We start from the raw sequence: 14866 nt of genomic DNA on the forward strand, positions 1-14866 counted from the left end.
TGGTCAAAATTGGTAACTGCTTTTCGGGGAGGGGGAGGGATTATAAATGCTTCTCTTTATAAAGCCAAAATGCAAAAACAGTTAAAACATTACAAATCAAACCCAGATGGAAAGACTAAATGGGAGCATGGCCTTAAACCTGAGATAAATATAATCAGAACTAAAAGTATGTCTGAATGACAGCAGTGCAGGGGGAGGTGAGAGACCGCTGTTTCTTATGCCAGGGCTGCAATCCATGTGTACGTTGTGTGTGTGTGTGGAGGTCGCACTAACTTTTTGAAGTTATTCTGCACACCAGGGGTAACAATTTGACAAAATGTCTCTGCAAATCTGTGTTTAAGCTAGTGAACATTTAACTTTAGGACAGTCAGAAGGCACTTGGCAAGTGTCATTTAAAAAACATACCTGGAAAGCTTGCCCCCCCCACATCCACAAATATTTAAAAATAATGGAGGGGGTCAAGCTAGACACTGAAGCCAGATGTTGCAATCAGAATGGCAAATTATGCATATGCTTACTTTCCAGTCACAAAACAAAGCACATTAAATACAAGAGACAGAGATGAGGGGAAAGCAGGCGGCCTTGTTGTGACACTTCCTTGTTTGCCTCAGAGTTGGCATATTTTGGAGCATGCTTTACAACTATTATGTAAGCATTTATAGCTTCCAGAAGCATGATTAGATGTTTGATTTATCACCTTAGTATAATCAGATCTCCTTCCTTCCTTCTCAACCAGCTACCTTTTCTTTCTTTCTTTCTTTCTTTCTTTCTTTCTTTTTCTTTTTCCTCCATTATGCAAACAATTCCTAAAACTAAAATACAACTTTTGGGAACAGAACATCTGCATTCAGTCTAAATGTAATAATTACTGCTTTTGTCTCTCACAAATCTAACAAAATGCAGCAAAAGACAATGCGGCAAAACAATGGAAATGACTTTCCTGAAAGCCTTGGCTTGAAATTTCTTTGCATAAAAAGCACACACACAAATACACATGCACAAACCCAGCTAGGATGCCTTGCTTCCCATCTGTAAGATGCAGAACTTATGCTTGCAGGAGCAATGATAAAGGGCACTCAGTGCATTCTCAGAGGTTCCTACCATTTTCCCGAACCAACTGGCAAGTATAGGTAGGATACTTTGACAACTCCTGAACTGGAGGGGTGAGGGAAAACCTACTGGGAAAGAGGATGTGGCCTCCTGGTTTCCCATTTCATCACCCTGGCTTTAAAAAACAAGCAAAACAAAAACTCAGAGTAAGTCCAGCAATACATAAATTAAGTACTAACTCCAGGCTCAAGACAGCAATGCGTGCACAGCTGGCTGACTGAGTGGTTCAAGCTGAAACAGCCAGCGAGGGTGCAAAGTAACCCCATAGACATCTGTCTGCTTATTCACCCACATATTTCTAGGTTTGTTTAACAATCTTGTTGCTCCCCTTTTACACACATAAAGAAACTGAGATGACTTTTTAAAAAAATCAAGTGCTCTCAATCCAATACCAACTTGGTACCCAACTCACTGAGCTATTCAATCACCCTGAGCTGATGTAACCTTCTGTAACTTTCTCTCTCCAGGTTTGTGCCTTTGAACTTGTGGTATGATCGCAGGGCTCCATGGCCTTCCTACCTTGGGAAGCCCCCCTTCCCAGGGCCAGCTCCCCTGCTCCTCCACGCTGCCGGGGAGCTTGGTCTGGGAGCGACTTCTCTCCTGAGTTAACTGTAATGCCCCTTGATGTAGTCAGATCCCTTGGGGATACAGTACTGTGATAAATGCAAACAACTCATTCCCAGAGGAATTTTTGGCCAGTGATGTGCAGTTTGTGTCTTGCTGAGGTTGTTACCTTATTCCTTCCGGCAAAAAAAAAAACCTCTGTCCCTTCCTTGTCCTGTTTTCCATCTCTTCCAAACTGTCAGCTCAGTATTTTGCTTTTAAATTCCCCCATTGATCACATCTTTTATTCTTGAAAAGTGGCAACATTTACATTTTTGTATCCCAAAAGAAGGAAATAAACCAGAAGTGGGAAATGTTTGAATCTCCAGACATTGTAGGGTTGCCGCTTCCATCATCACCCCTGGCCAGTCTATCCAGCAATGTTGATAAGATGTTGGGGGCTAGAGTTTGAAAACATATGGAAAACTTTAGCCTCTCAGGTGCCCCCTTTTTGTTCACATTTCTGTGGAAACAGAAATATATGAACACACCCACCTTGCAGAAAAGTGGAAGGCCCTGATGCCTTTCAGCAGGAGTTGAGAATTTTTTTGGAGGGGGGGGTGCCACTGTGCATCCCAGAGTCCCCCAGCTAGCATGACTGTTCGCTGGGGCGTTCTAAGAGATGTCCTTCCCCAAAGTCTGGACCTAGGAATTGTTACCCTACTTAGGATTTCCGTGGCAGCCTTGCTGTACCACCCCTACAACAGACTGGTTAGGCAGCAGCTGGACATGCCCGCTAAGCAAAGCCCTGGTCCCAAGCACGTTTTCTTAGAAGTCGGTTTCCACCTACTCTGAGGAGCTCAGCCCCGAGTGTGCTTTGCGCACCGACTCCGAGGGACGTGCACTTTCCTGGCAGCAGACGTTTGTCCCATTTTTTGTGCCCATTTCCTCCAAAGGAATAGAGATGCTCACAAAAGCGATTAAGAACCACCACTAATAAACCGCGGAAGCCACCACTGAGAAATCAAAACCAGCCCGAAAGTCGCCCTCCGCAGCCGAGGACAACCTAGGCACGAGGAAGAGCGAGAACCGGAGAGACCCGCACAAGGCGATCCCGCCAACCCCAGCCCTCGAGGCCCGAAGGGAGAGGAACGGGCACTGCGGAGTTGGGGCCTTGCGTCCAAGAGGGCTGACTCGGCCGCAGGACCCGAGGGCAGGGCGGATCGGGACCGGCTTCCGAGAGGGGCGGCTCAAGATCAGCCCCGCATCTTTCCCCGCTCTTTAGCTGTCCGGGGGCACTGTCGACCCCCTCTTCCCTTCGCGCCTAGGGGATCAGGTCCCGAGAACCGGCGGCCGGCGGCGGATCGCCAGGCGGCCCCCTCCCTCCGTCTCATCCCCCGCTGGCCCTGGAAGAGGAGGCGCCGGCCGGCCGCCCCGCGAGTCCCCCTCTCGGGCCCAGGAGAGGCGGCGCGTGTGGGAGGAGGCGGTGTCGGCGGCAAGGGGGCCGGGCCGGCGGGGATCCCGCCGGTCACATGGAACCTCAGCTGGGCCGAGGCGCGGAGGAGGAGGAGGCGGTGGCGGAGGAGGCGGAGGCTGCCGTCGCTGTTGCTGCTCCGAGGGCCCGCCGGGGCTGCCTGGCAGGCGCTTGTTGACGACGCGGAGGAAGAGGAGGAGGAGGCGACGGTGGCGGCTGCCCACCCGCCCAAGCCGCGCACCCGGCCAGCCCCGCAGCCCGGTGGCGCACGGCGAGCGCGCACCAGCCCAAGCCAGCCGCGCCAGGCTGCGCTGCGCGGCTTCCCTTCCCCTTCCTCGCCTCTCTGCTCCGGCCTCCCTCGGTCCCTTTCTCCCCCTCCGTCCGCCCGGCCTCCGCTTCGCCAACCCAACCCCACCCCCCGCAAATGATGTGCTTGGTGATCGCCGCGATGAAAGGTGAGTGAGAAGCGGCGGGGATTCCGTGAGAGCTTTCTCCCTTTCTGCAGGTCTCTTCCCTTCCCCCCCTCCAGGTTCCGCTCCGGTTTCTTTAATCCGGATTAAAGTCCGCTCCCTCTCTCCTATGAAAAGAGAACTGGGCACCCGGCGGGGCCCCTTCCTCTCCTCTGAAAACCTCGATCGCAACCCACCCCTCTTGCGCGCATATTTTACTCGCGAAGAACCGGGAGGCTGGTGCTTGGCTGCCAGCCGGCCCGTCTCCTTACTTGGGGAACTGGCGCGGGAGAGGGGTGCTCCTGCCAGGGAAGCGTCGGTTCTCCGGAGGAAATGTTTTCTTCGGCGGTAACGCGCTCGCTGATCGAGCGGACGCTGGCCCGTGCCCGCGGGCTGGACGAGGGACCTATCGGGGACGATGGGGGCGCGAAGGCGTGCTTTTTAGCGCTGCATCCGCTTCCTTTATCCTGAGGAGCGCCGGGGCTTGTACTGAGGTGAAGGATCGGGTTTGAAGCATGTTTAAGGGGCACCTCGTCCCCTGCAAAGGTCCCCACCCACTCCGCTGGCCAGGGCTAGGGTCTCTCCCTGGCTCCTGAGAGGGGGCTGTGCGTACTTGTGCCCCACTAACCCAGTTGTGGATCGCAAGGCTGGACTTCACATGCCAGACCTTTCCAAACATCAGGCACCCCTCCCTCCCTCAACACAGACGTTGCATGAGAAAGAGGGCCAAGGAGGTAGAAGTGTCCGGTCTTATTAATAATCATAATCTCCGTTTCATAGGAATACTTTTTGGCGCCTAATATTGCGATCAAAGTAAGAAATGAATGTGTGATTGGAGACCAGCACGTTCAGAATGCACTGGTTCTCTAAGCAGGAAAGAATATGAAATAGAGAGAAAGCTTGGAAATGCTTATCGTTTTTTGATGGGGGTATGCATAGGAAGGAATGCCAGTTTTTGCAGTACTGTAGTGTGTTCTGTCCCCTTGAACCCGAAGCTGTTCACTTCCAGTTTAATGCAGACTTTGCTCCCTGGGGAGGGTGATTTTCATTTGAAAGTATTTCTAGGACCTAGAGCGGTTGGATGATCTCACAGGTCACTCATATCACAGAAGGTAGCAAGTTTTGGTGATTCAATGAACTTATGTCAAAGAAATATGGAGAAATGACATTTACCTTTAAAATGTTGGAAGAGAGCATAATTTCATCTCAAGGCACCTACCAAAGGCAATCTTTTCCAGAGTGAAAAGCTAGGCAGCCAGTGTATGTTACACTCTTACCATAAAAGTTAGATGGGTGGAGATGACTTTTACTGCTTATACATCTCAGAGGTTCAGAGTTGTTGCTGCTGTTTAGTCATTAAGTTGTGTCCCACTCTTCATGACCCCATGGACCAGAGCATGTCAGGCCCTCCTGTCTTCCACTGCCTCCCGGAGTTGGGTCAAATTCATGTTGGTAGCTTCGATGACACTGTCCATCCATCTCGTCCTCTGTCATCCCCTTCTCCTCTTGCCTTCACACTTTCCCGACATCAAGGTCTTTTCCAGGGAGTCTTCTCTTCTCATGAGATAGCCAAAGTACTGGAGCCTCAGCTTCAGGATCTGTCCTTCCAGTGAGCACTCAGGGTTGATTTCCTTCAAAATGGATAGGTTCAGAGTGGCAGTGACCAAAGTTTCGAGTGCTTAGATCATCTTGAGACTGTATTGTCCAAACTTGAAAACGTAATTTCTCCCGTCTGGCAGGAACTTGTTAAAAAGTCTGTGGTCCTTTGGTATGAAAAGTTGGCAGAAGCAGCAATGGAGAGTTTCCAAAATGTGTCCATTTTTAAAGAGGAGCAAAAGAAGAGCCAGTCTGACCTTGATGGGGTCATGGAAAATCAGACGTTTTCACATCCTAGTTGGTGCTGTCTGTCCTCAATAGCGTTGGTTTTAAGAAAACCAGCGGAAGGTTTGCATTTTTGTGCCTCAGCAAGAAATAGAGAACTTCTTGTGGAATGTTTTCAATTAGTCTCCCCTGCCACATATTCACAGGATTTTGCAATTTCATGTGTGCTGTATAAAATCAGCAAGACTGGCATAACATGACAAAGTCTTGATATTGGTCTGTGTAGAAAACATCTCCTCACCTTATTATCAAATGAAACTATTTTCACAATGTTTTGACTCTGCTTGAAATACATTGTCTGAATTTCTCATCACGGCTGGGAATGCTTTTAGTAATTACACACCCCAAAACAGGCTAGCATGTATGCTGCCTGTTTCCTGTGATGCATAGTACTAAATGAACACTGCTAGCATATTTATGGATCTCTGTTTTTTCTCATCACAATTACAGTGGTTTTGTAATTAGATAGCTTTTGTGAAACTCCCAATCTACAGAGGGAATAAGGTCAACTGAATGTCTTGTAAAACTCTTGGTATAGGTCACTTCCCACACAGGGTTAAAGCCTTTGAATTGGGAATTGCTTCCCACGAAGTTTTGTTCAGGACTGCACTGTTAGTACAAACGAGACTGCTCTAGGTGGGACATAATTATGTGATCGTAGACTGGTGAGTTTGTCTCTGCTCAGCAAAATGGAATTCTGTTTTGGCCCTCTTCCGCACCAAGGTAAGGTGGGACTATTGTGGCTGTTCTTAAAGGAGATGGAATGGGAGACAGATACATGTGAAGGATGGAGTGTGACCCACCTGAAAGGACCCCTGTGCAAGCCCTACTGAAATCAGTGGCAGCACATTCATCTCCATGAGGTCTGTACATCACTTCTCCCCAGTGCCATATTTATCCATGAAAAGGGGGCCCATTTGGGTATTGACCTTGAGGCACCTCAGTGTCTTGGACCAGCTAAAAAAGAAGTCAGTTTAGAATAGCTATGGACTGAGGGTGGTAGCTGATGCCACTTGGTCCATTATTGTGGTCCTGAAAAAAGCCTTGTGGGGGGAATATGTTCTATGAAATGCTTTTTTAGGCTTGGCATGTTACATTAATCTTTAGGTCTAGATTTTCCTGTGTGCAGTGGCATGGGATATGGGAAACCTTCCTCTTGTAATGACTGCAAATATCAGTGATAAGTTATTTCCGTTTGACTTTCAGCACTTTTATGATATGGCGTTTTGATTCATTTCAAGTGCTGCAGAAGAGATCCATGTTAGGAAGGATTATTAATCTCTCCTGATTTTCCAGCAGTGCAGAGTTCAGCTACTTTTCCTTTTTGTCTTACTGGGTCTTCCAGACAAACAGATCTTGTGGAAGTCATTATTTCCACCCCCACTCCACTCATTCTAAAATCCTGTACCTCTAGTCTCAACTGACCTCTGGCTGCTGGGAAATAACAGGTCCTCTCTTAGTGCGTTCATAGAGAAGAAGACCAGCAGCACTTTTTAAAATCTAAGCTGAAGTGCACCGGGGAGATGGAGAAATATGTCTGGGTGGTTAGGATATTTTATTTATTGTTGATGCCGTTGTAGCACTTCAGAGGGCGTGTAATTATTTATAACTGCTCTGAAGATGAGGCAGAAGAAAAGTGGGATAGATTTACTTCCCTGCATCTTTCCCTTTTCAAACTTGGAGAGAGACACTCTTCCTTCAAATTTAGCTCCTTATCTAAGGATAATGTGCAAGCCAGGAGCTGTGTGCCTGATGCCTTTTTCTTGCTTGAGAGAACAAAAGCAGCCCCACTGTGAACATGTGGTGAAGAAGAAACAAATGTCCTAGTTGACAGGTAAGAGCTTGACCACCAACTTGAGGTGGAATTGGGGGAAGTACTTCAGATATTTAGAGAGCATATTCTTGGAGAACTGATTTCCCAGATTCCACTTCCTTCCACCCAGATGCTAAATTAGTTTTTCCCAAACTGGAGGTTGTGAAATGTTTTCCGGTGGGATCCCCTTATATGTGTTGTAACCCTTGTCAAATAATTTCTTCACTGATCTTTCGAAGCAAGATATTAAATTTAGTGTGTATGCTTATGTATGAGAAACAGGCCCTTTGGGGGAGAAAGAAGCCTCTACTTTTGGGGAAGGGATGACCGGGACTACTTTTTTTTACTAAAATTAAAAAAAATGGTGTGGTGCTGCTGTATCAGGGACGACAGCCTATTTTTATGTGTGTTGCAGGTTAGTTGGCTAGAATAAGAGGGGGTTGCAACACAAAAAATATTGGGAATCATAGCTCTAAATCAAACCCCTTGAAGCCCTGTTGCATTTTATAGCTGGACAGAGACCGAAAGAAGTCTGTGAAACTGGTGAATGATGAGGAAGAAGGCAATGTTTGTATGGCATTTTTAGACTAGGTATGTGCACACATAGGCTCACACACATATGATATGCATGTGGGCTCTTCAGTGAGTGTACAGAATTTGACAAATGCCTTTTGTTTATCATAGTTTTCACTATGAGATATGATTCAAACAATGCTGTATAAAATGTATTAGTTCAAGCACTGATAATTTTGGGTTTGACTTTGCAATGATATTTTGTTGTGGCTTATGGTCACATAAATGACTGCCAGTGTGGTGTTGTGGATAGAGTGATAGGCAAGGTCTCAAAAGACCTGGGTTCAAATCCCTGCTCAGCCATGGAAAATTGCAAGATGTGTGGCACTGGTAAAACCCCTAATTCAATATCTCATTCATCTTGAAAATGCTATTAGAGTCACCTTGTTGGATGTAATTTGACGGCACAAAGTCAATGACAATAGAAATAAAGAAATCCCAATATTATAAAGGAGGATGAGAGAGGCTGAAAGAGAATATTGTATCTCAGTTTACCTGCAGATAATATATATCACATACTCTCAAATATTATATAAATATTAAGTAGTGCTGTTGCTGTGATACTGTTACCGGCCAAACCTGGGCAGGAATGCAAGACATCATCATGGGCGTATGTATGCCCAGAAGCAGTTATTAGTTGTTTATGGGATGTCCAGGATCTTACATTTACACTTATTTCCAGGGACTGGCCATTTAAAGTAGAATGGGATTTTGGGGTGTATAACATATCTGAAGATCACAGACTGCACTCATATGCATGGCTACTATTACATTTTGTGGAACTTACTTCTAAGCAAATATGCCCAGGATTATGCTGTGAGCTCTTTTTGATCACGTCACAATAAACTGTGCTTAACTATGGCACACATCATTTTAGAATGTAGCTTATACAGGATTGAACGTATTCAATATCTTGGTTCAGTCTTGAGGAAATGTACTGGTCTACCTCCCACAGGCTATCTGAAGTTTCTGTTGTCCAGAGAGAATCAAATAGTAATAGTGGCTAGGGTTCTATTTTCAGCCATGAGAATTCACAAAACGCTACTGCAAGATTTTATACTATACTATGTATTTATTTTATGTATTTTATCTTTGTATAATCAGGTCTATGACCATGTAATAAAACTTTACTTACTTTCTATGATCGGAACAACTTCATCAAGCCTTGGATTCACATGCTTTGAACCAGGCACCCTTCCACCCCTGGCAAGACTAAAAGGAGATGCAAAATTTTTGCTTAATTTTGATTAACTATAACTTGTCCTTTCTGAATTCTACCAACTGTGTTTATTCATCTGTGGCTTTTTTATATCAGGCAACATTAAGCTGTGGATCATGAAGTTGTTTCTGTGTTTTAAGAAAATTAAGATTTATCGAACTGTAAGGTTTTAACGTAGTGCAGAATCAGAGCAATTGATTTGTGTCCTTTCAGCTTGTAAAGATGTTGCAATGATTAATTACTATTTACCTGCTTTTTAATATTTCGCTAACTGAACTGAGTGACTCAGATGGGGGGGAGTTAAGAAACTTCTTATATAACTAAATGATGATGATGACAAGGAAGTGTGTGAACTACGCAATTCCATAGGAATAGTTGAAGCTATTGTGTCCTGAGTCAGACCATTGGTCCATCTGTTGTTCACTCCATCTTCCTCGGATTTGACCGAGCCTCTTTAAAACTACCGTGTCTAGTTTAAGTATCCTAGTCCTTGGGTGACTTTTTGGCAGGAAAGACCTAAGTGATTTTGTTGCAGAAGTCTGAATTGCTCATGTCTGTGTGTGCAAGAACTTTAGACCTTCCATTGAAATTAATGGGAATTGTGCAAAGTCATGCTTGTGTATTCTTGTGCAGCTCTTCTTTTTTTTAACTGGGGCTTATTTCAGAGATTTCTCAGTGGTCTATAATCCATTGGTCAGGTATCTCTGTGTGCCTGCAACTCTCCTGCCATTGGTTGTCACCAGCAAGCGCTTGCGAAGAACTCCGAGAAACAAGAGGAGTGTTCGATGTGAGGTCACTGTTGTGCTTAGCAGTTTCATGACTTAAGGATGAATTGCTGTTACTTGAAGTTTTTTTTAGCTTGTTTTAACTTGTGCTGCTAAAACAGGGAAGGAAGGAAAAAGTATCTCCTGAAATGTGTTGGTGGAGGCACTCCGCCTTCAGAAGCTTGACTGACGTCAATGAGAGTTCTGCGTATGTGTAACGCAGCAGGATCAGATCATTGGCTGAGGGGTGTGTGTGCTGTTGTTTTTTTCATAGGGCATTAATGAACACACCTGTCTGGAAATACCTGCCATTCAGATTCATCTGAGATAATAGCAATGCCAGGCCTCTGTTGAAAGTTTTGGGAAGGTGATGGAATTACCTTGTGAAAGGGAAGGTGTGTGGAATGTTCCTGCACATTCTGTTCTCTACTTTCCAAAATGCTGTTCTTAGCTGCTATCTGGGAGTTCCCTGCCATAGGACAGATGAAACCGGCAACACAACGAGCACTAAACTGACAGAGCACAGCTTCTTAATTCTGGAACCAGAGTTGGGACACCAGCAGGAGGGGGACCATATATTTGGCCATGTGGCAAAACTCCATCAAGATGAGAAGGGAAGGGCAGCCCATCTGTTCCACTGACACAAAAGGCTCAGTGGTTACTGGCAGAAATAAGGGCATCTTGAGAAGGGCACTGTCTTGGAATGGTATGTGTGTTTTGCAGTAATCCAGAGCTTATTTAGTTTACTGAGATGTAACTGTGCTTGAATACAGAGGTGGGAAGAATCATAGTTTGGTAAAGTTACTTTTTTGAACTACAGCCCACTTCCCAGCCATGCAGAGGAATTCTAGGTGTTGTAGTTCAAAATAAAAATGTCAAAATTCCGAGATATAGGAACCAGCCCCGTAACTCTTGATTCCTAGACCTACATGGCTCCTTCAGGCTTGTCTACAACTTTCGTTTTCTAACATCCTAACTCCTCCAATGTCCTCCCCTACCATATACATTTTTATTATGAAAAAAATAGAATATTGTCTTTGTACTGGTACAAAGTCTGTGGTTTGTAATATATGGTCAAATTATTTTGTTTCAGCATCAGTCCATGAGACTTCTCCAAATAGTTTGTTCAACCAGAATAAAATCCGCCAAGTGGATGATTTAAAAACTTCTCTTCATTCAGTCTATCATTTTAGTTTATTTGAAAGCAGGAACAGAATTCTTAATGCTACTTTTAAGATATTTAATTATAATTATAATTGTTCATTTGCCCTAATAACTCAAAAAGATCAAGTGAGCAGCTCATTCTCTCCATTCACAAGGTCCGATGTTTGAAGGCTATCCCTCGTTCTAGCTCTGTTGCCAACCGTCAGAACCGAGGTAACTTGCTCAGCCAGCTGTCCACTCTATCCTTGATGTTGTTAAACGGCAGATCTGTCATGAATAAAGCCCAACTTATCCAGGACCTAATCCTGGACAACGCAGCAGCTCTGGCATGTATTGTCAAGACCTGGGTGGCTGCTGAGGGCAGTAGAGCCCTATCATTAATCTGCCCATCCAGATATTCCATCCATCATCAAGGTAGACTGGAGTGTCAGGGAGGGGGAGTTGCCATTATTTATAAAAACACCTTAAAGGTTGTCAGGCTCTCTGCCTTGACAATCCCTGGCCTGGAGGTCCTCTATGCGTTGGTGGGAGCCAGGGATGGATTTGGGATGGTGCTGGGGGGGTGGGGGATTACTCATCATTTGTACTTCCAGAGCCTAGCAATGAGGGGCATCTGCCTCCATCATGGTTCATCTGCTTAAGATGAAACACTTAATCATGATTTAATGTAAGCCATGTTTTTCAAAACAAAACCAGTTCAGATTTCATACAAAAGCATATGCACAGTATGGATGTAGTAGAATTGAGAACACTCAAGGAAGGACTATGAGAAGCAGAAGTGAGTGGGTGTGGGAGCTTCCTGTTGAATAGTCAGCTTTCAATCAGACTGATGGATGTTTAGATGATTTTCTGAAGATGATTTAGTACTTGGATTCCCATATACGTGAATACCTTAGAATCCTGGTATCTGTCTGTCACAGAGCCCTGGACTGTACTGCTAGGTGAGCAAAGTCTATAGTATTGATATGTTTCAGAACAATGTCTTATCTGAGCAGATAATTTTATTCTCGTTTGTACTTGCCAAATATAAACTCAGTTTATTCTGTGTGAGCAGTTCTAGCTATTTGGTTTCTTCTGCATCACCATTACACTTAAAGCTTCTCAAGCTTCCCATAAATATGTGTGCTCACGGAATCAGTTAGATGTTCAGTGTCAAAAATATTCCTGTATAAGAACTGCTTTTGGTTACTTCAAATCAATAAAATAATTTTCAGTATGAAAAAGACTTGTGGGTTTTTTTCCCTTCAGCTTCTGAAACAAAGAAACATGTGTGCATGTCCCTACACACCAATCTCATTTGACCCTCTGGATTTACTTTGCAAACATTTGTATGAGTATGTGTTATTAGACAGTATATTAATAGCCACTGCTTGAGTGATCTCAATGGAAAAGAGCATATTCTCAGGAAAATGCTGTCTGAAACATCTTAAGAATTCATCAGCAGGCAAGACAGTTTGAGCAATTAAATGGAGCTACACAGTTAAGCAGTGTTAGGGTTGATGGGAATCCCAATCTCTCTTTCCTTTGCATTCAGCCTGGATATACTGCCTGCCAACCATTTTTTATTATAGTCTTGTCGAGATTCAGCATCAGTCAACTCACCTCCATCTAGTCTCTCCAACAGACACTTAAGCACCGACACCACCTGCCAAGCGACAGGCAATGAAGTTTGTCTGGAAACTAGTAAATGCCTGGCCTTTCCATATGTTCAAAGTTACTGCTCAGGGCCAGAATTAATACAATTTTGAGGATTCAAGTGAATCTCTCCTTATTTTTAAGATAAAGTTGCTGCAAATTCTGTCATATTTAGAGGGTAGATTAGTTCTAATCAAAAGTGGTGTCTTCTCAATTTGCTACTCTGGGGCTATGGAATGGCCTTCTGTGGATTTACTCCATCTGGCACAGCACATGCTGATTAAAACTTCTCTCTTGCTGTTTTAACTTCCTTTTGTCAGTTTCTCATTCTTTAGTCTGATTTACTGCTTTTTTGTTACTAATCTTGTTGAATTAAGATTTATTGTTTTGACCATGCTTGATTTCAATAAAGTAAATACTGTATGTTGTATATTACCTTGAAATTACCAATACTATTCCAGATAGGATGTAAATCCCATAATCAGTGGTAATTTTTTGACTTGAATCCATCACTTAGAATTATATGTGGCACATGTTGCATGACTGAATGCTTCCCTTGAGGCAGAGCCCTCGCCTCTCACAGACATAGAAAATGCTAGGGGAGAAAGTTAGACTGAACTATTTTTCCAGCTAAACTAGTTGTCCCCCTTTCTAGAAAAAGCACTGAAAGGCACAGTTTCCCCCAGCCTCCCCAAGCTGCAGCTTCAAGTGGCAATGTCCAGAAATATGTTTCCCTCTTAATTCTGCAGTTCTTCTGGCAGTATAAACTGGCCCTCAAAGCAATGCTAGTATTCATGTTTGGGTTCCCTGCTGACATTTCATGTTCATTTGGCCTGAGTGGAGAAATCAGATTTGTTAGGAAGCTGCCACTCCGACAGAGTGACATTGGCAATGATCTGAAAGCACAACTCTGATATGCAAAGTATCTGCCATATTAGAAGGAAGGCAACTAGCAGCCGACATTGTCATCGCACTAGTTGCAATCATGCTAGAAAAGTTCAACATCAAAGAGATCACAGCAAACTTTCTGGTAAAAAAAAGTATATCAAAGGACCAATATGGGACAAAGAACTGAAGACAGATGAAACTGAGCTTTAGCTGTTGGATCCCCTGTGGATGAGAAGAGATCTCTTCCTTTTTCTACAAAGTTGAAAACTGGGCCTCTTTTGGTGCAGTTTTTTCTCAGTATATGAAAAAGGGAAAGATGCATAAAGAAAGGGATAGTGAAATGATTCCTGAGGCTTCCCGTGAATATTCAGAAAAAGCCAGCAACAAATGCTGAATGTGGAAGAGATCAAGGGTGTTTGGGCTGTCACAATTAGCTGCACTTGTTTCCAGCTCATCATGAAAAAAAAGTAGGACTTACTAGGATTTCTGTCCAAACTGTACTGTAAAAAACCACATCTCCCAAAACTCCTTCTTCTTTGGATATCTTGGAAATACTTGGGGGGGGATAACCCCACAACTTAGAAATTCACTTTCCTACTGTAACTTTGGTTCTGGAGCTATTTTAAAAAGTGAGCTAATTAAAAATTTCCACCCAGGAGCTTCTGAAATGGAATTGAAAGTGTCATTGTGCTAAACTATGCCCCTGAACAAATCTCTGGAACAAAATAACATGTCCTCTGCAACCAGAAAGCATAGAAAGGCAGCAGGGAAAGCACCAAAGGTATTGGATTATGCCTTGTGTCATCTGGATAGCAGAAAAGAACCAAGCCAATAGTGCAGAACCTGGACTTTTATAGGTAACTTTGCTCTGTCTGAAAGAGACCCTTGTAGCCTTTCTGTCCTGGATCTGCAGCTTTTCAAGTCTGGCTGTCAGTCTTCTAGTCCACTGTGCCATCTTTGTGCTAAGGGACTAATTCTGTTTGGGGCTCATCCAGGCTTAACACTGGAACCTAAATATTTCTAAAGCTATTCAAGTAAAAAACAATTTTCTTTTTAATATTCATAACTCATCCATCTATGAAGAAGATCAACAGTTCCCAGGCCAGATGGTTTTTGTTTCAGCGCTCTTTACTTTCAAAACACACTGTTGTGAGCTCTTCATTCTTATATCATCACCAGTGTTCGGATCTCTTATTCCCTCTGCTGGTAGCATGTCTGAATGGGAATTACAAATGCTCCTAGTTTAAGGCATACAGAGGTGTATGCTTTCATCCATCACAGGTGTGAACTGCAAGGACTTGGCCCATAGAGGATGCCTATCCATAACTGCAGACAACAGCATGAAAACAAACC

At 44.1% G+C, this 14866-nt stretch overlaps 1 protein-coding gene and 1 long non-coding RNA gene across 4 annotated transcripts in view; one reads left to right on the top strand and one right to left on the bottom strand.

The window, feature by feature from the left end:
* The window catches only part of RORA (RAR related orphan receptor A), a 287053-nt gene that overhangs the window by 220048 nt on the left and 52139 nt on the right, over positions 1-14866 (top strand). The window contains exon 1 of one of the 3 annotated variants that reach the window (XM_072982152.2): positions 3212-3582. The exons of the other annotated variants lie outside the window; for them this stretch is intronic. Coding sequence (XP_072838253.1) covers positions 3552-3582 — 31 coding nt within the window. The 5' untranslated portion in view covers positions 3212-3551. Of the gene's footprint in view, positions 1-3211; positions 3583-14866 lie in introns of those variants that run through there. 3 annotated transcript variants of the gene reach the window in all.
* The window catches only part of LOC110074511 (uncharacterized), a 105439-nt gene that overhangs the window by 34858 nt on the left and 55715 nt on the right, over positions 1-14866 (bottom strand). The window lies entirely within an intron of this gene.

This window comes from Pogona vitticeps, chromosome 12 (assembly GCF_051106095.1).
Source record: "Pogona vitticeps strain Pit_001003342236 chromosome 12, PviZW2.1, whole genome shotgun sequence".
Taxonomy (NCBI): domain Eukaryota; kingdom Metazoa; phylum Chordata; class Lepidosauria; order Squamata; family Agamidae; genus Pogona; species Pogona vitticeps.